At 38.9% G+C, this 26,820-nt stretch overlaps 1 protein-coding gene across 1 annotated transcript in view; it reads right to left on the bottom strand.

Moving 5' to 3' along the window:
- LOC128632730 (collagen alpha-1(XIII) chain) overlaps positions 1 to 26,820 on the bottom strand; it is a 36,297-nt gene that overhangs the window by 5,568 nt on the left and 3,909 nt on the right. Inside the window, exon 2 of the mRNA XM_053679707.1 lies at positions 26,611 to 26,680. Within this exon, the coding sequence (XP_053535682.1) occupies positions 26,611 to 26,680 (70 nt within the window). The remainder of the gene's footprint in view (positions 1 to 26,610; positions 26,681 to 26,820) is intronic.

The following is a 26,820-nucleotide window of genomic DNA, read 5'->3' as shown; positions in this document are numbered from 1 at the left end:
ATTTAATTCTACAGTCACTACACTGCTGCTTTATTCCTTAGAACACTCAGCGTGTCTGTGCACACACACACACAAAAGTATCCTGGCACAGTAGACGATGGTAATATTCAGACTACTGCAGAAAACAGTATTACTAACCCCAAAATGCAGAGCATTTTAATCTAGTATCAAAGGATTAACATATCATATGTACTGCATCAGGGGCTGATAAAACATAATTTCTTTTAAATGCAATTTAGTTAGCATCAAGGCAGAGTTACGTATATACTGGTATATTCCAAATCTTGTCATAGACAAAAGTGAAAATCACGTATGACAAATAAATACCCCATGTCAAATAAAATTATTCAGATGATTTCTTCAAGAACTCATTCAGCCATCAATCTGGAAAATTGAACAAGCCCAAACTAATCCATCAAACAATTTGTGAAAGGCAGCTATTTTTTCTGAAGGTAAATGATTATATCAAGCTGTTTTCCTTTAGGCAGAATGCATAAGGACAGAATAATAGATCCCTTTCCAAGCTGCTTATGTTTAAAATAGCGTGAAAATGGAAGTTGGCATATGACAGCTTTGCTTTTAAATGGCCCAAAGAAGAAAAAGGACACAGACACAGACATGAACCCCAGGCGTAATGGAGATAAATGGAATGAGAAATGTAAAGAAATTACCTGTAACTAAAAGTCAACTGACCTAAGAGACACTGAAGTATGTCTCCTACATCTATGTAGGAAAACATCTCAGGCAAGTATAATGTCCTCCAGTGAAAAAGAAGAAAAATTCTGACCAGTCCTTCCTGTAATTTAGTAAGTAATGACACATTTACAACAGTGACAAACCTTTCCTATGGGTCTATGAATTATTCTTTCCTTTACTATTTTAAGAACCCTGTGTTTTTCTAGTAATTAGAGGACATATTTATCAAAACTGCTGCCAAAGTGGCAAGTGGTATTTTTGTAGAAAATGCCAGAATGGATCACACAAGAAATCTGTGGTCAAATAAGAATAGGCAGTGTATTGAGACCAATTAGAAGTCATTAGAGATGATAAGGTACAGTCCTATGTTGCCACACTGATCCTGAGTCATTCCAAAGTAATAAAATATGTAGACATCATGAAAGGATAATATTCTCAAAGCCTCCATAAGACTGTACACTTTACAAAGAATAGCTTATTGACTAAAAAGATTCACAACCTGATTTAGTAAAGGTTTTCATGTGTAAAAACCTACAAAAGAAAGCAAAGTAACTTCTTAATAGGATTGCATGGTGAAATTAATATGACTGAAGAGCAGGTATTAAGTTGGCACAAGCCTGTTTCCACCATTATGTCACCAAAATGATGTCAGTACCTCAAAATAATGAGCACATTTCTGTAAATTATGACAATATTTTAATAGTAAAATGGTTTCATATTTTATATACTCCATGATTGGATGTCCAGTGGACACAGGATTCAACGAGAATGAAAAAATTTTTATGCATATGTAATGAACAGAGCACTTTTTCAACACCTCTCACTGCCTTATACTGTGATACAATTACAGACAATGTGACAAGTTTCATTTTCACTTTTTTGGTAGTCTCTTTGAAATGTAGTTAAAGTTTTGAGTTCTGAGTTGTGAGAACAACTAGCACATGATAAAACTTCATATGAATATTGTTTTATATTCTTTGATTGGGATCTTATTAAATTAGGGCCTTCTAATTTGGGCACAACTCCTTTCTTAAATAAACATAGTTTGATTTGTGCAATGTAATTTACAGACGAGAAACGTCCTGCCACAGACCATAGGCCTATGTGGACTTACTAAATTACTCAGAAGGCATGTTCACACTTCTTAAACCAGACTGGGAATGTATTTAATCAGACCAGGCATCAGAATTATTTACCCCCTGCCTGAAGCCATATCTTCACACCCAGTGGGAGCCACAGCACAATGTGGAATGAGCAATAAAAATGTTTGTCAATCTATCAGCGGAAAAAACTTTAATGCTGTTGGACAAAAAAAAAAACAAGCTAAAAAGAAAATAAGCACAGACACATGATCGGCCGGAAGCAAGAAGCAGAGAACCTTCTAAGAATGATTGGCAGTGGTACCAGTGGCTGGCATGAGTAGCCATTTTGGTGTAGACTCAGGCCACTGAGGTCAGAGGAGTGGCGGCCATGAAAGGTGAAACCCTATATACAAGCATGTGGAAGTGTATACTCAGATTCCTGACACATTCTGGGCTTGCTACCACTTCCTGTTCTGCTGGGTTGCTCTGGGACATCTATAGACAACCTTCGTCAAAAGGCACATCAAGCACTGGCTTTAAATACACTGCATATGAAGGTGTCTGCAGGAATCCTGTTCAAATGTGTTTCTCTATTTACTGTGAAGTGCTGAACATTCAGTTTATTGCATATGCTTCTGTAAACATATATTAAAAGTGCAATATTAATAAAGTACAGAACAATTTAGAAGTTCTCCTCTCTCCAGTATTTTGCAACCAGTTTGCAACCACCTGTTGCCACATTTTCTCCTTATGCAAAGTGATGTACATAGAGGCAGAGGCCATCTGAAATTGTTGCACTTGAATAAAAGAACCTTCTGCCTTGAATCTGTCCATAATGGAAAAAAAAAAATCCTAAGCCATTTGATGCCTTACATAGGCCACATTTCTTTTCTAGACATGGCTTCACAATTTGCAGTATTTAAAAAAAAAAAACATAAAATATGGATAAAAAAATTAAATGTCTGTATAATATGAGGAATCTACTCATTTTTCGTCTGTAACACAACATGGGCAACACTCTAGGCGGCCCAGACCAAATAGGACACCATCCTGAGAACATCTAATTCCCACTCCAGAGATGCTGGAATTCTATACCCCAAAATACCCAAGCTCTGCTTCCCACCACTACTCCTCTTATCCTGGGCCAGTCTCTCAGATTCCCCTCTCCTCTGAAAGCCCCTGTAAAGACACCACACCAGCCAAGAACACATGTGTCATCTTTCCAACTTCTGCATTGTAAGCATAGTACAGGAATGTCACAGCAGTGGGGAAGATAGTTACCTTAATAAAACACTTGGCCTGGGGTTCTGTTGGCATGGAGAAAGTGCTGTGATGTTTCTCTAACTTCAGATCATAGGTTTTGCAAAAACATTGACTTACCCAGAACATTAAAACATTGCAAAAAGTTAAAAAGTCTTGCATTTATCTAACATTTCTCATTATGACATTATGATAAAAATAAATATAAGATTATTCTGCATATTTCTAGATATTTCTTTTCAAATTTTCAGCTTGAAATGGCCTTGATGTATTGAAAGATAAGCAGAATTATCTGCCTTTAAGAACAGGCCAATTTCAATACTGCAATAAAACAAATGTCTAGCAATAGGGTGAATAATCTTATATTTCTTTTTATCAAAATCCTACACTATATGACCATAAGTTTGTGGACACCTGACCATCACACCCATATATGGGCCTTCCCAAAACTCTTGCCACGAGTTGTATTGTAAGCAGACAACTGTCTGGAGTATCTTTATATGCTGTAGCACTAAGATTTCCCTTCACTGGAATTAAAGGGCCCAAATATCTGTCATTATGACAATGCCCCTGACAAATGTCCATGAAGACATGGTTTGCTAGGAACACATGTGGCCCGATCCTTGACCTCAACCCCACTGAACACTTTTTGGATGAATTGGAATGCTGACTACTCATCAGGCCTTCTCACTTGACATCAGTGCCTGACCTCACTAATGCTCTTGTGGCTGAATGAGTAGTAATCCCCACAGCCACACTCCAAAATCTAATGGAAAGCCTTCCCAGAAGAGTGGAGACTGTTATAACAGCAAAGGATGGACCAACTGTGTTAATGCCTACGGTTTTGGAATAGGCACACATGGGTGTGATGGTCAGATGTCCACATATTTTTATATATACATATACTGTATAATGAGAAATATTTGATAAATGTGTCTATAATTGTCTGAGTTTTTTAACTGCAGGTTAACATTCTTAGGTTTGTTGTCAAAGCCACAGGGTTCACAAAATGGCTACAGTATGGCCATTCTAACCTTGCGTTACCTCTTTTACTCTTGTGCTTCATTAATTTGGCGTGACATCTTCTGTGGAGTTTTAGTTTACTTATATAATAAACCTTCTTTTAGCCAAGTGAGTTTAAACACTGTGTGAGGGTGTATTGAACACTTTAAACAGGAACTTTCATGGTGTTTCACATCTTTTATATAGAGGCTTGTTAAATATAAATTTCCAAATAAAAATACTTTTATGTGACCCTTCTAGAAAGCTGAGGAGATGCAATGACTTGCTGGAAAAAAGGGGTACCACTCTCCATGCACGTCTTTTATCCTCATGGTGCCAATAAACTGTAAACAAAAGCCATACCAGGTTGAGATATTTTCCCAAAAAAACTCAAGTAGACAGAAGCCAACAGTCCATGATCCACACTCGTCCCGTAGGCAGGTCAAGTCAGGTGACTCACCACACGAAGTCATTTTCACTTACTGTTATGCCTCCTCTGTGCTGGCATCATAAAATTAAAATGTGCAAATAGGGAACCACAGTAGCCAGCAATGCTATAAAACAACTTCTGTAATCCAAAAAAATGGTTCCACTTGTCTATGCAGTTCCAATGATCATTCCATTTGTTTCTCAGAGTTATTAGTAGCATTTTTTTTTTTACCTTGCGTCAGTTGCAGCTTTTCTCAAAAGGCCAGAAGTTTGAAGTTACATGCACTTATTGCAATCTTTCTGGCTCATTTGTGGCAAGATAGAGATTGAAATATTTTCCCAAACAGCCCATAGAGATGAAGAACTGAGCAACTAAGCCTTTGATTAAATAATTACAGCAAGGTTCTTATAGATCACCACAAAGACCCCATTGTGGTGGTGCCAGAAAAGCCACTATTAACCTGACTTTACCATCATTCTCCCAAATTGCCCTCAGGAGAAAAAAGTATACTTTAAAAATCTGACCACTTTTTCCAGTCTGGTAGGAAGAAAAGCTTCCTACTTCTATCCATTGAGATGATTCGTGTGCTGGAACAACACATAAATCTTAATTTTTTTTCAGTTAAAAAATTAAATTGCAGCCCCCAAGAAATTTATCCACAATTGCAGGTCTATGGTGTGTCCAGAATCCGGCAATGGGGCCTGCACAGGAACACCTATTCTTATTCTGTAATCCAATTTTCACATGACTGCATCTGCTAACACCACATCACACAGTCCACATGCCCAGTGAATGGATGTTCCAGAGATTCAAAGAAACGGTGCTGGGAAAGGGAATGGTGCTGCTTCAAACTCCAGCTTGCCTTTCATTGAGTTATGATGTACTATAAAAGTGTGGGTAGACTTCACTATTGTGCACAGGGTTTAATAAGGGCTTGTTCTGACTTCACTTCCTTCGATGGACTGACTTGAACTGAAATGCAACAATTCACTCGGGTTGATATGGTAAGCTCTCCACTTTAATTGGGTCCTGCTTAGTGAATCAACAACACAAAAGAAATAGCCAGGAAGTGAGTAGAGAGTTTGACTTCATTATCAGAAAAACAGCACACTTTGAAGTGACAAGAGTATCAACAGAGTCACAGGGAGAAATACCTTCCCACTTTTTATCCACACACAACAAGAAAATCCTTAGTTACAGGCCCTGAGCTCAGCTAATCTATCACAAATAAAATGCAGCTTTAAAAGAGCAGGGTTGCATTAACACCTACCAGATCCTGCACATGTGTAAGATATTACACTTTAGCAGCTACTCTGCCAGGAGCTTGAAGCGAAAATGCTGCAGGTACAGAATATAAGAAACATACATAGTTTATGCATATAGAATGCAGCAGAGTGAAAGTCAAAACCTTCTCCACCAAGCTAACCTGAAGACCTTTGTGGTCTCACAGTGGTGTTTGCATAGCTTCAAATACCTGATGTAACTGGGATAGCTTCAAGCAACATGTATTTCTTAAAACTATCCAGTGTTAACTTGGCTATCAGCCCAAAAAGCTGGATGATTGAAAGGATTCAGAAAGAAACAGAAACAGTAAATTGAGAGGACATAGACAGTATAGTTTGTGATGCAGTATTATTCCAGTTCTTATTTCATGCTCCCTGCTCAAACAATGTGGAAACGAATATGACTTTATCCAGTAACCGAGAATGGTGAAGTTACATCAGAAGCCATCAGTTCCCATCCAAGACGGTCAGGGTCCAGCACAATTTGGTGATTTCCCTGCATTAACATGGTTACTAATCCCAGTAAATAAGGTGTTTTGATACTCTAATGAAATGAAGAGTTTCAGGATGAAATTATTGACCTCAATCTATAACTCTTATTCACAATAAAGATAAGGCCTAGTAGCAGCCTGGGACATGAAGGAGCCATGCTTTTCACACACACACACACACACACACACACACACACACACACACACACATACACACACACACGACCATTGCTTGAATAACAAACACATTGCTTATGGAAGACAAATGGCTGCCTAGATAAGGTTAAAACAACATCTAAAGTGCAGCAGGACAGAAAGGTTTTACACTTACAAATTACATGTGTGGTGTTTTATTGTTCTGCTACAGAAATCCTAATTGCCATGTCCATATTTGTAAGGCCATCTTTAACCCCTGTATTTATGTTGGGAGGGTGATAAAAGACATGAGTAGTACTCTTGTTTTGAAACAGATTTCACTTGGGGGGAGGGGTTGGGGTCCTGCAGAATCCCCCATAAAAGTAAAGAAAGCACACAATACAGTCCATCAGCAAAATAAAAAATCACTCACATTATAAGAGACTGCTGACAAATGAAACAAAAGTCAGTCTTCCTTATAATCCAGCCTTGTTATAGCTTAAATGTGCTCATGACGAAATTCATACAAGGGTAGGTATCAAGTGGTTTTTCCCCAAGACAGGATCAATTTAGACAAATCTGTTACTGAGTTTTGTCAGATCAGTTAAATGAAAGACTACAGATGAAGGCACGTCTCAGAGGACCACCATGCTGACGGCCAAGCCACCTACAATTTGCATTCAAATACTGTGGCCCAGAGCATAAAAAGGTGATATGTTGCTTAGGGAGCATATCTCTACTACTATTAGGTTACTGCGAGAAAAGGGCGGCACACTGCCATGACAAGAGTTATTAAAACAGAAGCTTGATGAGCAGACTTCAGTGGCATTGCTGAAATAAATGTTGAGCACCTTGATGCTTTTACCATGTGTGTTCCAGAGTGGGCATATGGCCAAGAGCACTCTACACATCATTGCTGGTATTAAAAGTGCCTATCAAATGAGGGCTGCCTGCTGGCTGATTGCAAAACCAGAGCTGTTGGAATAAACATTACACAGTCACTAAAGTGTTAAAAGAGCTGCACGTTCTCAGTCCTGCTGGGGAGCGGGAGGGTAGTCAAATGGAGAGTTACTGGGCAGAATGACCCATGCAATGCATTCATGATTGCATGTATTTCTATACTGAGTAAAAACAGAGCTCAGCCAGGGAATACACCACCAGTACAGTAAAATAAATGGACAGTGAGTGTGGATTACAATCTCCTGCAATGGTTTTTAGCTATCTATCCATCTCTCCTGTGAGGGAGTACACACTCCTTGTCATGTGATGTGACACTTGGATCAGAGCCTGAGTCAAGGTGTTCCTTCAGCTCTGAGAAGAGAAAGATGAGCCTTTGTCTACAGGAATCTCAGTGCTTCTTTTGACAGTTGAAATTCTGTAACATTCAGGTATCAGAAGGGTGTTAAAATAATGCAAGTCACTCCACCAATCTTCTCTTTCTATTAACCCGCTTTCTTTTCTACACCCTTTCCTGTGTGCTCTACACTACTTTTATTTTTCTTCCATGATTGCTCAAGTTTAGCTACATTCCGTATCAACATCACTGAACAACTGTCAAGCAGGCAGGTCCTTATTGTCTGAGAACTGACCTAACTGTTGCTTAATGGGAGTAAAGCAAAGCAATATTTTTTCTAGTGAGAACTGTAGTAAATATCTGACTGAAGAATCAAAAGTGTTTTCCTTTAATCTAACGTGAATCAAGAGTTCCAGTAGCATTTTTTTATTTTTCCTAATATTTGAAATCGTCTGCATTTAAATCTTCTGTTTGAAGCCACGGACCATTGCTTAGTCACCCATTACAAAAAAAGGGGTCTGCTCTCAATCAGACACTACAAGCCCCTCTAACATGGTAGCAAAATAAACCCAGACTTGTTGAAGGATGATACATCTACACAAAAGGCAAACAGGACTAAAAAGAGAAAATCACATGAAAGTATCAAGTTTCCTTAAGATGAGAGAAACAGACTTGACCTCGAACACTGAGTTTCATCCAAAAACGTTAAGGTATGAAGGACACATGCACATTCATTCATTTCCCAAACCCAAAGCCATCGAATGTTCTTCCATAGCCTCTGCTGTACAATCTGTCTGAGAAAACTCAAACTATAACAAAAATAATCAAACTCAAACCAGGTACAATCCGCCTGTAAATATTGCTGCCATGTCCAGTGAACCTGTATAGCTCAGTCTGAGAGTGTTGCTGCAGTATACCAAGAACATTTTCATTACACTTCTCAATTACAGCTCAAAACAATCCCTAGTGACACAAAGGCCAGTGTCCTAGACTGTGGTTGTGTTACACAGGCGGAGTACAAATCTGCCATTTTCAGTAGAGTAAACAATCTGTCGGTCCGCTCATATTAACTACTGGAATGTCAGCCAGATTTGTCATCAAATCACATGATTAAACTACAAGATAGGCTAAGGTCAATGACTCAGGAATTCATCAGATCCAGATCTGGTCAGAATGTAAATTGAAAGGAAACAGCATCAAATTAATGTGTTTATGCCTGTGTGCTGTGTTTGATTCACATTACCAGATAGATGTCATCTAGAGGAAGCATTTGAGAAATGTGTTTTGGAGCTCTGTTCATTTCCTACATTCAGGAAGCTTCCAAAAATTCCGGAACACACACAAACGAGAAAAAACAGAATCCTTCCAATCCAAAATGTTCTCTGTCTTTTCACTTCTGTGTTATTTATCACTTGTTTCTTCTATTACTCTGAGTGAAGTAGGATGAGAAGTACGCCTGCGTTCTTTAATGCCGCTTTAGTTCACTATGAATTCAAGCAGAGTCCAACTTCTCTTCATCACCCGACACCACTGCATGCCAGACTAGGCCGTGGAATCCAAACACTCTGTCTACCCTGAAGCATAAACTACACTGGCCTACAGAGAGCCACTCCAGCCCCCTTACTCCAGTAAGCTCACGGTGTAGACTCAAGTTTTAGTCAGCGAACCTCAAGATCCACCTCAAGATTCAACATGTGCATTCTGAGATGCTTTCCTGCTCACAACAATTGTACAGAGTGGTTATCTGAGTTACTGTAACCTTTCTGTCAGCTCAGATGACCGCTCTCATCAACAAGGCGTTTCCGTCCACAGAACTGATGCGCACTGGATGTTTTTCTTTAATGCCCAATTCTGTGTAAACTCAAGAGACTGTTGTGTGTGGAAATCCCAGGAGATCAGCAGTTTATGAAACCAGCCTGTCTTGCACAAACAATCATTCCACGCTCAACATCACTGAGATCACATTTTTTTCACCGTTCTGATGGTTGATGTGAACATTACCTGCAGCTGCTCATCTGCATCTGCATTTTATGCACTGCGCTGATTAGATAATTGAATGAGTAGTTTTACAGGTGTTCCTAATAAAGAGCTCATTGAGTGTATATTCATACACTTTTTTTTTTTTTACATTTACATTTTTATGGCATTTGGCAGACGACCTTATCCAGAGATACTTACATTTATCTCATCTACACACCTGAGCAGTTGAGGGTTATTGGCCTTGCTCAAGGGCCCAACAGTGGTAGCTTGGCGGTTCTGGGGTTTGAACTCACAACCTTCCAATTGGTAGTCCACTTAAAAACAAACATGGAGTAGGCCTCTTGTTTGGCTTGCATGGTTTTGACCAGAGCATATGGCCTTTCATTCCGCAGAAGAATCCTGGAATGCTGTGCACAAGAAGTAAATGCTTGCCCCCAAGGCATTTCAACATCGGAGGAAGTCAGCAAGCTCGTTCTGGAAAACAAATGACCTGCTTTGTCACTCATCCAAAAGTGTCCTTGAGCCTCTCCAAGCCTAAGTAGCAGACATCAGGCCTCCATAATCACAACCCCAATTACCTCTGCTAAATGCAAATTTTTATTACAGTCTAATTGGATGGTATTCCCGAATCAACATTTCTAATGGAAAAATGTGCTTTCATGAGATTTGACTCATGAGCTCACACTTTCTTTCATCCAAATAATAAAACTAAATGTATAGTGAGAAATAAATGTCATATAAATAATCCATATACTGATCGGAAATTCAGAATAAGATGAATTTATAAGCTCTTCAACATAGCAATAAGTAAGTGTGTGTGTGTGTGTGTGTGTGTGTGTGTGTGTGTGTGTGTGTGTGTGTGTGTGTGTGTGTGTCCGTCTCTGAAATCACTTTGGCTCAGCAACAATCTGCTACTTGGCTGTTGTGCTCACAACAATGTCAGCTCTAGCGCAAGTCATCCTCTGTTCTATAGCTCTGACCCTCTGATCAGCCAAGCAGAACTTGGATCCAAATACCAGCACTGCTGACTGGCTCTCCTGCCGCGTCTACCACACACACACACAATACATTTGAGATGCAGGATGCCATCCTGATCTGATCATGCATACATCCCTCCAGCATCACTCTGTGGTGTCCTTCCCAATCCATCCTCGAGGCCTCTCACGTCAGGAAATCCTTCTTAACACACGTCACTAAACACAAAAAAACAGGCTGAAGCTGAGGCATCAACCGTGAAGGCAAATAACCAGAGTCAAACAAAGAGAGCAATGTTTAGGCTACCGGACAAGAAGGTCATAAAGGTGGCTTGCCCTGAGGTGATCTCATGCTTTAATCCCAAAATTCAGTCTGAATGGGTACAACAATATAAGGTGATGTATTCAATGAACACCAAATCAGACAGCTAATGTTGACCTTATTGTGTGACTGAGCATGTTTCTGTCTGTGTGAGTTTGTACGACATGAGTGACTTTGTATGACATATGTTTCTGCAGGGCTTCAGTAGTGATGTAGAAAAGAGCAGGTGGGTGTATTTCATGCCTCTTGGAGCCATTTCCATTTTAGTTCTGCATACATTTATTGATCTCAATATTTCAAGAGTCCACAAATTACCAATGATAGTGAGTTGATGCTGATAGATGGCAAATACGGGAATCAAAATGTCTAAATTATAGATTAAAGAAGGGCACATATAAACAGACACACACACACACACACACACACACACACATCTGGCATGTTTTCTGTTATCAGGGTGCCCTTTGATAAGCTAAGAGTAAGGCTTTCCCAGGCACGTCTTACCTGCTTAATGGCTAAGCCCAAGTGCTACTCTGAAGCTACAGTAAAATATGACGGCAGTTCTGGAGGTTGCCCTCCAGTCTGCCTTTATCTGAAAGCTAAAATGAGAGGCCGCTGTGTATCTGACAGAAGGGGATGAACAGGACAAGCATAGAATTGAAGTCATCAGCAACTCCAGAAACAGATCAGAAGCGAGCATGCACAGATTTGGACAGTCAATTCGTGGAAAAGAAAGCAAGAGTCTGTTTGGGGTGTGCTCTGATGTCCTCTAAACTACACTGAAAGGAGCGCATATGTAAACATTTTCCATTCCTTAGTTGTTTTTTCCACCTCAATAGATCAGAGAAGCACAGTCTGTTAAACGAAGTGTCTTGGAGACATAAGGTTCCAATTAGGTCATCCCTATCACCACGGTGGACAGTGTGTGTTTGACTTGTCCAATCAAAGTTTTGCTCTGTGTTTGAGAACAAGGCTCCAACGCTGTCTCACACTTGTACACATACTTGTTGACACACACCGTGAACATACCTCATCCTGTCCTCCCAGAGGAGGGCCTCTCAGTGAGGGGCAAAGTATCCCCTCAGTACTGTAAATAACCTTGTTTATCTAGAGGACATCAAACGAATGCTTTGTGGTGAGATGAGCAAACCAACTGGGGCTGGGCTAATGATGAGGAGAGAGGGGAAGCTGTCCATGTTTACATCTCCAAGCCCCATTGCTTTTCTCTGTTTGATAATTCCTGTCACCTCCTTCTACAGCAATGTTCACAAATACACATAATCACACACGCTATACACAGATGCAAAAGTAATTTCCCAGAGCTTGCATCACGAAAAAGTCTCACAAGGTGACACAGAACTGTAGTTGGCCTCTGATCTCATTTAGAGGATATGCATATACAGATCAATTCAATAATATTATTTATAAATATATATATATATATATCACTTTTAACAATGGACATAACACTGTCTTCATACTCAACACTCAACTTACATACATAATAAGCTAGACTTTAATGGTAATGTTAGGGTTTTGTGTCAAACAGTATTTTTCATTCACATTTGTCATAAATATCCTGTTGCACAGGATGTGACATAACAAATCAATCGATTCAAACACCTGGGTTTATTTTTCATTAGCATCTTTTCTCTACTTACACTGATGATTCGCTCATAAATTATACATATACGGATCGCATCACATCATCACATCCAAATATTTCTTCTGTTATTATATTTCATTGAGTCTTGGTTGTTTCTCCTGTTGCTGCTTCGCTGTGTTAATATTTGAAATAGGTCATGAATACTCCTAATAATTTCTGACAGTGGTCTAAGTCCGATAGATTGCTCCATCCAGGGATTTGAACTATTACTTGCATTCAACCTCTTTTTGAATAGCTGCTGGTAAATTTCTGTGTAAAAAATAAACCCAAAATGCAAAACAGAAGGTGCTACACCCCCAACACACCCGGAGCTCAAGTTCTGTGATAGCTATTAAATATAGAGCTACATTAAATACAAACACATTTGACAAATAGAAATGTACTATTTTACTGTATATGACTATCACTTTTTCCCTCGTTCTGTATTTGGTGTAAAAGCTCTATTCTGTTTAGCTGGCAAAACAGGATCGTTTGGTGTTTTGGAGGCGAGTCTAGTAGACAGGATACTATGCTGACAGCAGGCGAGACCTGTCTGCAACACTAGCCTGTGGGCCTCTGTCTGGATTCTGTTTTTTCTGAATTGTTAATTGGCTATCAAAGCTCTCTGCTATTGAACATGGTATGTTACATTGAGCTGTTTAAATGAGCAAACATTCCAATCAAATCAACTAATAAATAACTGCAGAAAAAGGATGGAAATGTAATAAAGTTTTATTTAAATGAAAAATAGAAACAGAGACAGACTATTCCATTAGACAAGTGTACTGATAAACATATAAGCCCTTCTTTTTAATCGAAATTTGTGAAAATGATCAGCTTGTCTTGAGTACTGCCATCTTTTGTCTCTGATGATGTAACAGGACTTTCAGGTAAATGAGTTCTGGTGTGTTCATTATCAGATTCCTTCTCATGTCAAATGAACCAAACAATGAAACTGGCTCTGAGGATAAAAAGAAATCCTACGTTCAACGTGACTATTTTTCTGTCTAATCGTTTATCTTCCTGGTGTTTTCTTCCACACTCTCTCCTTCTCTTTCATCAGGAAGTCAACCTGAGGTCCCCAGTTTCTTGGCGTCAGTAGGACTGGAAGCTAGGTCTGGCTCCATGGTCTCTGTTAAATGGATAGAACTCCCTGCCTCTGAGACTTCCCTCTCTAAAAGCTTTGCAAGACAAAGGTTGAAAAGCAGGACCCTATGTGGGAGTTTTTGTATTCTCTTATGAAATAAAGAATTTAAAGTACTTTAGAACACAAAAGTAAAAAATGACAGCAATGCTTGGCGTGATAATAAGTGATTCAACCTTTCCTTTAAAAAACAAAGAAAAGTGGAACCACATAAAAAGCGCAAAAAAATAAAAGAGGAGCACAGGTTTTTAGATTAAGAGAACAGCAGTTGTGGGTGCTACTGCTCAATTGCTAATCTAAAATGAGCAAGCAAAACTTTTAATTTGTTGAGCAAATATTACTGGTTTGTTGATCAGCAATTCCTAATTAATTAACCTCCTCAAAAATGGCATTGACAGGAAATCTGTGACAAAATCTGCCTGCTGTCTGCCAGTGCAGGAGTTCAATAGATCCATGCTATTGTGGATAAATTCTTTGACATAATCATTGATTTACTTTCTCATGCTCTCAACACTAATATGTTGATTCACTGAACATAAACAGTGTCTGCATTAATCAAGACAAACTATTACAACCATTTGATTTACTGAAAATACTGAAAGGCCTGAGAGGCAGAGATAAAAATCTGGCTAGCTAGGAGTGATCTGACTTATGAAATCATTAAATGAATTTGTTGTCAACCAGTTCACAAAATTTATGCAGCTGCTTCAGAATTGTAACCCTATTGATTTATGAAGTTTAGGACAACTCTAGCAAACTAACATTTTAATCTATGTCTGGCACATGTCTCACATGTCACGTTTCATAATATCAGTGATATTTTTGTGTTTATTACAAAAATATATATATAAATTAATAATTAAACTATACATTTAATTAAGTTTGGGTATACATATATAATGCACTGCAAACATTAAAAATAACTTTCATTTAAGGTTCTTTGGATAGTTATAGGTAAATTTATAAGGGTTCTACTTGGAACCCTCTATAACAGGGAAACATAGAACCTTTAAGGATTCTCCCAGAGGCACACACCAAAGAACTTTTATTAGTTCTATATTTTTCTATATGTTTGTTCCCTATGCTGTAAGGTTTAAGTTTGTTTTTAAAATAATTTCATAATAGTCTGTAAAATTCCTTGAATTTACTGAGAAACATCTCATATGCCATTACAAGCTGGTAATGTTACAGACCCCAAAATAGAAATCTGGTCAATTTTATTGCCTACTGATACCTAGGCTATAAATCTGTTATGCCCGTAAGGCACGCTGATAAAAACATGAAAGCCCTTTAATAAAACTCTGGCTTTGTATCATAAACAGAAATCATATTGACCTTTATTTATCCATATCCTCCTCATTTTAGCTTGAGGGAGGAGGTTTTGCTTCAAATAAGACAGACTTTGTACTAGAAACACACTAGAGAAAGTAGAGAAAGAAGCGGATGATGAGGGCACTTCATGGGGGGGGGGGGGGGGGGGGTCGGGGGGGGGGGGCGCGTCCAGAGTTATGGGGAGGAAGATGATGGGAACAGTGTTGTGTTGACTAACCTGCAAACCATCACATTACCTATGAGCAAACCTTTATAGCACACAACCCTTTTTAACCCTGACAGAAGCCTACTTCATCCTCACTACGTGATTGTAGGTCATTGTAATTCTAGAGATGAGGGGTGAGAGTTTAAGAGTCAGAGTATGCCCTGGGGATCTTCTTTATCCTGTAATATAACACCCCAACATCATCACTAATGCAATGACCTCATTGGCAATAGACTTTGATGTTTGTAACACATTTGTTAACATTTCTGTCTATAAAAGGACTCTGTAATATGCATAGAAATAGCAGCTTGATAAACTTAAATAATTAAAAAAAATGTTTAACTAATAAATAAATTAAAGAAATTAGGTTGTCTAAGACTTTTACACAGTGCTGTATGTCATGCAGAAGTCCTTGACCTCCACTGAGACCACCTTATTTTACACAGTAATGGAAATTGCAGTTCTTCAGTATAGGTAAGGTATTAATGTGCATCATTATAATGTCTTGATTTGGACTAAAAAATGAAAGAAAAAAATCAAATATTGTTGAAAAAACAAACAAATTCAGATTAAATTAATATGTCTTAAGCATTATCCTCAGGTGATAAAATCTTTTCATGGGTCATAAATAGTATGAGCACAACAATTCACCTGAGCATTTATGTTTCATAGGAAAAGGAAATTAACCAAAGAGGAAATGGTACAATCCAATTCACAAAATCAAAGCCTGATGTGGACATAAAAGATGAAGATAAGTCATCTAGGTACGGCATTCTCATGCACAGACATCTGGTTTAGTCTTTATTCACATAAGGATAGCATTGATGGCAAGGTTTTAAGCCAGGAATCTGATTCCTTCATTACTCTGCCCTTACCTTCAAGTCTTTTTATTTCAAGCAGAAAAGTTCTCCTTTTATGTGATGACTTTTACCATGTATTCTTGCCCTGTCCCTGTCGTTTGCAAGGTCCAGGATCACATGTGGGCTACTGAGAAACTCAAGACCCTGAAGAATAATTATCTTCAAATTTAACAGCATTTATTGCTGATGTTTCAAAGTGATTGAGAAACTCTGTCTAGGCTCACAACAATCACTTGAAAATGACAGTTTATGAAGTCGCCACAATGATGGTCACGGTGGTGCAACTCATGTTTTTTTCTGTAATGGCTATACGGTTGGAAAGATTCTATCACTTCTTTCCAATATAAAATTTCATCTGAGGCTGTTCGTTTACCAGAAATTAGTGGTTGATGCAAAGCAGATGGGCTTCTGTTCCAGCACAGTTTCACAGAGAGACATACAAATTCGAGTCTCTAATGGTGCTTAATAACATACAGACTTTAACAGACCTCTTTTACACTGTATAAAGAGCCCCTGGAAATGTCAGGGCAATTTTGCAATGCTTTAAAGGTTGTGGTTCACCTATGGAGGGGGACCTGTTCCTTTCTGAGGGACCGGCAACATCCTTTACCACCGGTACGTTTGAGCCCATAATTAGACTTGGACTCCAAAAGGTGATACATGACCTTCTGAAATGAGCTACTACAATTCCAACTACCAGGGCTGCTGTGCTCAGTGACAAAAATACTCCAGAGGGAGATTTTTTTCCTACTTTCAGATTCAATATAAAGTGTTGTTTTTGGCAGTCAGCCCAGAGCTGTTAACATAAGAACGGTCTCCCTCAGAGCAGCGGACAGCAGCGTGTGCTCTGATACCCACAGGAAGTCTGCTGCAAGCAAGGGGCCTGTTCAGACCATGCCAACACACACCGCTTTGCAGGAAGCTGAGACCAGGGCCTACACACAATATCAGTAAGATGGCTCTGCTTTAAAGATGTAATTATGGATAAAAGCTTATAACCTCACCAGATTCTGTTTTGCATTGCTTAGTGGGACAGTTTGCTGTAGTGGTCGATTGTGTTGCATCTTTCAATTTCAACTTTTTCTTAGAAGCATGCAATTCATTTAAGTCAGAAGAAATATATAGAAATTTTGCTTCAGTTTGGTTGTCCAGATAGTTTTAGCTGATTTGCGAACTGTAAACTAATTGGACGGTCTACAGCATATTCTAAAATGCCAGACTGCTTTTTTAAAAATTAAAAATGTTAAACATTCAACTGTATGTCAGCAATATGTCTAATTTAAAGAGGGACTCTAACACACATGACTGGGTTGCAATGTCCAGGTTGCAATTGGATAAACAATTTAAAACCATTTAATGCATCATTTACTCTAGTGAGTAATGGAAACATCCTCTTCAAATCATGGTGAGAATTACCACATATCTGCTATCGGCATTTCCTTCATACTAGAGGGTTACTGTATTGCTTGGACTGCTCACCATTTTTAACAGCACCTGTAGGGACACTTTAAACTGTATATGTAACTGCTTATTCTGTCTGAGGACACCTGACCATCACACTCAAATGTGATTGTTGAACATCCCATCATAGATTTAGTCCTCCCTTTGCTGTTATAATAACCTGCACACTTCTGGGAAGGCTTTCCATTAGATTTTGCAGAGTGAAAGTGGGGATTTGCCCATTCAGCCACAAGAGCACTAGTGAGGTCAGGTACTGATGTTGGGTGAGGAAGCCTGGGGTACAGTCTGTGTTCCAGTTCACATTTACATTTATATGTCATCCTAAAGGTGTTCAGTTCATCCCAAAGGTGTTTCGTAGGGTTGAGGTCAGGGCCACTCGAGTTATTCTACACCAACCTTGGAAACCATTTCATGCTGGAACAGGTTTGGGCCCCTTAGTTCCAGTGAAGGGATACTATATAACTCTGTGTTTTGGGGAAACAAGTTGGGGAAGGCCTAATTATGGGTGAGATGGTCAGGTGTCAAAGTATTTGACATATAGTGTATCTTAGCATTTATTCTCTATATCTGGAATTGTTATTAACACGTTACACACCATAGAAGAAGATATAATCCCCACCAAAGATACAATATTTAAAATAATAGGCACAAAATAATTTCATACTTTTATCTTTGATAATGTATCTGCTTGTGGCAGCAAAAATTTAAGGTTTACAATAAAAAAAAACAACACAGAAGAAGTATTTGCACACTAATTTATCATCCAACCATGACATGTTCTTCCAAAACAATGTACACATTGCCATGAATTAACCTACAAATCCATCAAGCAAAATCGTGGAAAAAAATTTCCAGCATGCCATTGTGTTTGTTTCTCCAAATATTAAACTGCACTGTTCCAGACAGTCTTGCTTGCAAGTTTCTTCTGCTAAAAGCTGTCCAAGAGTAATTTTCATAGTAGGCTCAGTGGCGCTGGGCTAATAACCCCACTTCAATACATTTATTTGTAAAAGCATAACTAGTCACATGTTTGGCCACACACAAAGGACCATCCATGCATTTCCTCTCATTATTATTATTCAAGAAACATGCCTGGAATTAAATAAGATGAAACCAGATCCAGATATTCAAGACCTAATGCATGGAACAACATGATTTTGATTCTGGCCAGAATGAACAGTTCAGACAGTTCAGCTTTCACAAGCAGCAAATTCATGTGGAGTGCTGATATGCTGTGTAACCACTTTTAAAACACACAAAATGAAATGCATTTGGTCAAATAAACATAGTTCAATGTTCAAGCCATATCCCCTTCAGTCTCATGTGGAATATATTATGTGTATAAATGCATGCCAAATTCTGCTAAACTGTTTGTTCCGAAATGAGAATTAAGAGGTGGCTGTCAAATTCCTCTCAATAAAATAATAACAAGTTTAAGACGTCATTGTTTTTTAGGAGCATGGGCAAAAAAAAAGGGGGATTTGAGAAGCAGATCCAGCAGGTCAATACGAGATTCAATGTGAAAAGCAGATGACTAACCACATAGTGTTCTCCTTCATTTCCAACTCATGCGCTCTTTCCCTGTCTGTCTTTCTCTTCCTCTCACACTGTCAGTGCTCTCTAGTCACCCATTTTTTGTCTACTACAGACTTTCCTGTGACTGTGCTCTATCTTCATACATTCTCTGGCCCTCTCTTGAGACTGTGTGTCTGCTGGGCACAGTTAGCAGACAACACCTCTCCTCCCAGTAAAACTGTTCTCTGGCAGCTGAACTGTAAGCTAATCACACGCCAGGAAAGGAGATCTGCCACTGCCTCTTCCTGTCAGCAGGCATGACAAGTTGAACTTGGGGACGCTTAAATGGCCAGAGCCACTGACCTCTATGCCTGACCTCAGCATGGAGTTTAAAGCTGCCTCTCATTTACAAGGGTGAAGCGGCCTTGCCTCTTCAGGGTATCTGAGGGGTATTTTTAAATTTGGATTAAATGGCTTTACTGAACTGGCTTATTTGGATATGCGTCCCGTGTGCTCTCGCAGGTGCTCTCTCATTCTTTCCCACCCTCTCTTTCTCTTTTCCGAATCGCTATCTCCCCAACTTGCTCACTCACACAGTCATTATTTGATCCAGTACAGTCTACATTGGTCTGTCATCAGGCAGATCACTGGCGTTCTCTGAGTGCCCGTCATGCCAGGTGCTTGACATCCACTATTGACCTGAGAAAGTCCTGACACAAGAGGGCCCTCTAATGAGACAGTATGGAACCTCTGCAACCAAACTGTCCAAATGTCTTCACATAGCACTGCTCAACATTCATGATTGACTTGTCTTCACTGCTTCTGTCATTAATCAGGGTACAGGATGGTTTGGCAGGTCTGACCATATGTAATATAGACAATATATAGGGTGGTGGTTCTTAAAAATGACATTTGTTCAATAATTTTAACAGGAAACAGTAACACTGATATGGTTAATATTATATCCGTTAATATTTCCTCAAGCTTGATTCCCTCAATAGATATACATTCATTTTAAATAGGAAATGTATTAACCTATAAAAATCTTTCTGTGAAGGAACTAGCCAGAATAGTCATGCAATGTAAAGTGTGTAAGTAATATAAATCTGTACGTTGCTCTAAGAAAGCATTTAACACCGCTTGTTTTGTTTAGCTTGTTTTGTGTTGCTTGAATATATAATGTTAGCTGTATTGCTACTATTTATCCAATAAGCTGTCATTGCTTGCCATTTGTAGCCCCTTTTGTGGCTGATTGCTCCATGACCCGTACTGCCATTATCAATTAAAAAGTGATCAATATTTCGCATTCAGTAAAAAGCTAGCTAGCTAATATTACCTAGCTAGAAACTAGCTGTGTTTGATAGTTAGTTTGCATGCTGACCGCTTACACCCACCCACCACACGTGTTGATATATAATTTGCACTCTGCTACAAATGTAAAGCAATTAAACTCTGTCTGAAACAATTTATCTTAGTTACTTAAACAAGCTATGTGTGTCTAAAAAGATATGTTCTTTTTATCTCTATACTTTCTCACTGATCAACCATAACAGTAAAACCACATGCCTAATACTGGGTAGGTCCCACTTGTGCCACCAAAACAGCTCTGACCCGTTAAGGCATGGACTCCTTAAGACCTCTGAAGATCTACTGTGGTATCTGGCACCAAGACGTTAGCAGCAGATCATTTAAATCCTGTAAGCGGTGAGGTGGGGCGTCCATGGATCGGACTTGTTTCTCCAGTACATCCCACAGATGCTCGATCAAGACTGAGAGCTGGGGAATTTGGAGGTTAAGTCAACATCCTGAACTCTTTGAACTCCTGAACATTTTTTGCAGTGTGGCAGGGCATATTATCCTGCTGAAAGAGGCCACTGCCATTAGGGAATACTGTTGCAATAAAGGGGTGTACTTGGTCTGCAACAAAGTTTAGGTAGGTGGCACGTGTCAAAGTAACATCCACATGCCAGGACCCAAGGTTTCCCAGAAGAACATTGCCTAAAGCATCACACTGCCTCTGTTGGCTTGCCTTCATCCCACAGTGCATCCTGGTGCCAACACCTTCTTCCATTGCTTCATGTTCCAGTTCTGATGCTCATGTGCCCATTGTAGGTGCTTTCGGCGGTGGACAGGGATCAGCATTGGCACTCAAATTGGTCTGCGGCTACGCAGCAAGTTGCGATGCACTGTGTGCATTTCTATCATAGCCAGCATTAACTTCGTCAGCTATTTGTGCTACAGTAGCTCTTCTGTGGGATGAGACCGTAGGGACTAGCCTTCGATCCCCGCATGCAGCAATGAGACTTGGGCGCCCATGACCCTGTCGCCAGTTCACTGGTTGTATTTCCTTGGACCACTTTTGGTAGGTACTAACCACTGCATACCAGGAACACCCCACAAGACCTGCCATTTTGTAGATGCTCTGACCCTGTCGTCTAACCATCACAATTTAGCCCTTGTTAACGTCACTCACACTTGCTCATTTTTCCTGCTTCCAACACATCAACTTTGAGAACTGACTCATCACTTGCTGATTAATATATCCCACCCCTTGTCTTATTCACATCACCTGTCAGTGGTTTTAATGTTATGGATGATTGGTGTATGTCTCCTCTTAAGTTTCAGTAGAGCTTTCCACAGTTACATATTGTGTTCAGATCTGATAAATTAATTATGTGTCAATTTCACAATGTACTAGATTGTACATTAAGTTTACTTGCAGACTAAAGCATAATCGGAAAGATGTAGAGTTTAATTTTGATGTACTATCATGCCTAATTATATCTGAAGAGACCTACACTTTCTATTTGTATATGCTATTTGTACATATATTTGAAGATACACTAGGTGTCAAGTAAACTATTGTTGTAGGTGCTGATGCTGCAATTAATTTATTAGACAACGTTATTTGAGTTTCCTAAATGCACAGGTCTACTTATTTATTGTGCCAATTAAATTATTTATTAGGTTTTATGTGAGCAAAAGACTTACATTTATGTGACCAACAGAATTAGATATTACTGTGCAGTCTGTGCAGTTCTTCAACCAACACTTGAAAAATAAATCAATAAACTAACTAGTGAACGATAGAAGGAAAATATTCTCTCTTTTTTTCTGTTTTTTTACACTCTGTATTTACACTCTGACCAGAAGTTCACAAGTTTGGATCATGCTGATGTACAGCCTATCTGTGTTTTGACTTCTTCTTCTTTTCTAAAAAGTCTCTTAAGGAATTTTATGAGAAATATTTATGACAAAGTGGATACCTAAATAAAACACAAGTGAGAATCACTATTAGATATCAATTAGAAAGCTTCAGGAATTTTTTTGTCTCTGGATAGACATAGCTTTAAATTAGTAATCAGTTCGTTTTTAAGACTCTCCTCTGGTTGGCCCATTATGTGCTAATAATGAGTTGTGTTGTGTGCTTTGCTGTTGCTATTGCTGGTGTGTAGAAGCTGCTATGACAAATATGCCATGCTTAGAGACCCTGCAGTCCAGCTCTGGTTTCACGCACACTAGGCATGGTCTCCCCTAGGTCCCTGGCCGCATAAACTGTCAAAGCTCACTTCCGGCAGCTGGAGGGGTGCGGCTTTAGAGGCCTTTATTCACTGGCCTTTCCTGCCATGCTCGATTGCTTTTCTCCTCATGGCTAATCCACTGCAGATGACCTCTGCAGACATGAGACTCTGCCTTATTCTTTCCATGAGCCAAATAGCAAACACAATCCACTGGATCTCCAGAAGAGTCAAATTAGTGAGTGTGACATACACATTTAAAGATAGACTCTTTAAACCAGTGTCTGCCTGTAGTCCAATTTCAGTCACAAAGCAGCTAAGTACTTTGGGATGTTCTTTGATGAGGCGGAAATGAGAGGTATGGGGGTGTGTTGTGTATGAAGTTGTCGGATCAGCAGCCTCTTTCTTCTCCTTTTCCTGAAGCATTGTCCAAGAAAGTGTCACTCAGTTCTTCAGCAAACAATATGTGGATTCAAGAGAACTCCTGGGGCTGAGACCTGGACTCAATCTAACAGTCATGAAAGCTTTCCTGTTCTCTGACACAGCCATTGGGTTATGTTCCATGGGGAAATCTCTTACTACCCAAAGAATATCCAGTACAGTGTAATCACCTATGATATTTGTTGGTTACCGAACCTTGCTTTGATCCATATGGAGATTTAAACACATTACTAACACTAGCCAATACTAAATTATGGGCAATAAACACACCTAGCCATACATCAATCTTTCCACATCAATAAATCATTGTTATTATGTATAGCACACATGTATGTCTGTTTTAGTACACTCCTCATGCAACAGTGATTCAATCACAAACGGTGTCACTATGACACACTCAGCAACACTATCTAAGTCACAATCAAACTGATGCCAATTGCTGAATAATAATGTTTACACAAACTTATTTGTTTGGCTGAGATTACAGTACAGTGGTGGAACAGTGGTGTGTTCCAGAAAGCAGGATTTGACTAATAGCATAAGTCAACATTCACAAAAATCTGGATTTTTCCATTCAAGTTAAAAGGATTACACAGATTCAAAGTCAGTTACACAGGCAACTTACAGTATGCTCTGAAGCTGACCTTGTTTGTAGTATTTATGTTGAGAATCAGTATATCTTTAATAAATGTCATAAATGTCCTGCAAGTTAAGTGAACATCTTATAGAGAAGATCAACTGATGGTAAAGATTTACCCCTTTAAAGGGTTAAAAACTCTCTAAAATAACACAAGCCCTCTTCCTGGGATAGAAAAGTGAAGGTCTGAGTGACATTATCTTGAATATTACTTCAAGAAAAGGAGAAGAAGAAAGTGACTGCTGTCCCCTCACCTCTAAATACCACACTCTCATAATCAGCCATTATTGGCAATATTAAATGCTCATTCAAAGGGCAGCTTTCATGAGCCCCTTTTCATAAATGGTGTTTAATCTGCTCTTTGAGGGAGAAAGGTTAAGGTTGGAAACCAGTACCACTTTGTGGACGGATGTTTTTTTTTTTTTCAGTTGGCTAGAGAATGACAGTGTAGCCTATAATGTGTGGCCTAAACTATAACATCTAAGCTATAATATAGTATGTCATGATGTTTCTTTGGATTAAAAAAAAAAAAAACAGGTAAATAAGACACTTAACATTATAATCTTGAGCACTGCCTTTTTTTCACTTTTTGAATTTATTTTTTAACAAATAATTCTATGTTGTTAATCTCTGAAAAGCATAACTAGTCACATGAAAGAACACACGAAAACATTTTTTTCAAATACTGAAAAATGACATCCCGTCTTTCTGCACTGCAAGCCATAAATAATCACATTTTTCAGGGATCAGCTGTTTTAAAGTTCGTCATGAATGCACACAATCCTGATTTGACCTGTCATGGCACAGACCTTAGTGACCACTGATGCACAACGCTTGATTAATTTAGAGTAGACTTCATTAGGTCACATTCTTATGATGCCAGATTTTTAAATGGCATTTATAAAATGGTAATCAGACACAAATCTGAATTTGCTTTAAAGAAAATAATGTTATTGATGGAGCATTTATTAATGTTTCACTATTGTAAACCATGCTAGACCCTGCTTTAAGATCCTATTTATGCAATTCATTGAGCTGTTAACAAAGACAACTAACATTACAGAGGTAGTAACACTAAATCTTTTCCATATTAACACACTTTGACTGGATATCATGGACACTCAACATTGAAGACATACAGCAATCAAGCTTTACCAGTTGAGCTTGTGGACCACAGAGTTGACAAATTCATGTGAAAGTCAGAGAGTTTCTTCACGGTAACTTGAAATAAAAAGGTGGTATCTAGATAGGCATATAAAAGCCAAGGCGGGGCGTTTCTGGATAAACTCAGATTTAAGTTTGACTACAAAAGTGTGGTGAATGAGACGACTGCTAATAAGCAATAATCTGGATAAATACACAATTAAATTCATTTTAATGGGCTGAAATGTTTTTCTATTATTGTAGGTATTGTGCAAGAGCTTAATGACACTGTAAAATGTGTTTTGTGAAATAAATGAAATTTTTTTATATGCTTTGGGGTTACGTGATAGATGATAACTTTAGGGACGTTTAGTTGTCTATCAAGCTGAAGTCTGTGTGTTTTGTATGTAAGCATGTGTGCATTTCAGGAGAGGTGTCTGAGGGCCGCGGATGGGGGCCACTACTGCGTGTCCCCTTAGCACTGAAAATAAACAAAGGAATGGAAGCAATCCGAGCATGGCCTGAGGGAATGATTGACAGGCAGCAGGTGGAGGAAGGAGAGCACTACATATACATACATATTCATATTCTATTCACACACATACAGTAAACATACACATGAGTAAGCATATATGTAACATAGGCTACTACTGGAATCCTATCCAGCAAAACCATCCCAGCTATTTTCTATGCTAATTATTTATGCATAAACATGTCACTTTAATATTAAAGTATTGACTAACTCCAAAGCAGAAATGACAGAATTCACAAGGCAACAAATATAACTGTGGTCATTGTGAGACCAGGAAGTCTATCACAGCAAAGTCATAAAATACAGACATGCTCAAACACAGACACCATCTGGGCCATCCGCTCCGTTAACACACTGATGACTACTGCTGATGGGCAAATTAACACTTAGATGTGTGTGCTGTCTCACCTCTTTCTCTTTTTCTTTCTCACACACACAAGCTAATGGCTTACACCTGGAGTCTGGAGTAAGGAAACAAATATCTGCATGACTGACTTTCTAGAACTTTATAGAGTGTACTGTTTTCCAGAGAAAGTTAAGAAAATACAGATAAAAAAAAACCCAAGAGCATTAGTAACCAAAAAATTGCCAAAAACTCCTTAATTTTATGTCCATGTTCCTGCCTTAACATTGTGGTCACTGTCATATCACTAGACCACATTGTGTTCCCATGATTGTGTTACTCAGGTTATATGCTAGGAGACATGACCCCACTGAGTCAGTGTGACTTATTAGCCATCCGCTCTGGACTTTGACGGTTTGCTCTGCACTGGAATTCTGAGATGATGCCATCCTCTCACTCTGTTTTGCATCATAACCCATCATGACACAAGTGAAAGTCAATGACTGCCAACAGCGCCCAAAATATGACTGCACCTGTCACTATAGAGATGCCAGATCAGAGGCACAAGTGCACTCCGTTTAGTTTGGATAAACAAGAAAGGACTATTTCTACACACACTTTTCACATCTTTCAAATTACATTGGGCATGGAATTTAATTGACATCAGATATGTTTTCATCCCACAGTCATGCCTACAAATAGTCATCTTCAAATATACCTACAGGACCAGAATAGGAGTGGGATTTGTGAATGGAAGTCTCAAAAAGGCTCTGTGAAAAACTTAACCACAAAGCAAATCTAAATGGTGGTAACCACGGCTTTCTTCAAAAGCCGGGTGTGTTCCAGTCGGTATAGTTGGGTTCAGAAGCAAATGGTTAGACCTACCTGGTGGACAGAGACAGGCGTGTGAGACATCCCGAGTCTCTCTGGTCTTTGGCAGACGAGACGCTAACTTCTGCAAAAGAACAAAGAAGACTTCAGTTATACCAGGAATAACCTTACATACTATTAATCAGGATTATCAGACACCCATTTACAGGAATATATAAAAAATAAAGCTTGGTTTGTATAGAATTTAACAGCCAACTTGAATAG

Source organism: Ictalurus punctatus, chromosome 3 (genome assembly GCF_001660625.3).
Source record: "Ictalurus punctatus breed USDA103 chromosome 3, Coco_2.0, whole genome shotgun sequence".
NCBI lineage: Eukaryota > Metazoa > Chordata > Actinopteri > Siluriformes > Ictaluridae > Ictalurus > Ictalurus punctatus.
The sequence above is the reverse complement of the archived record's forward strand: the minus strand, read 5'-3'. Positions and strand labels throughout refer to the sequence as shown.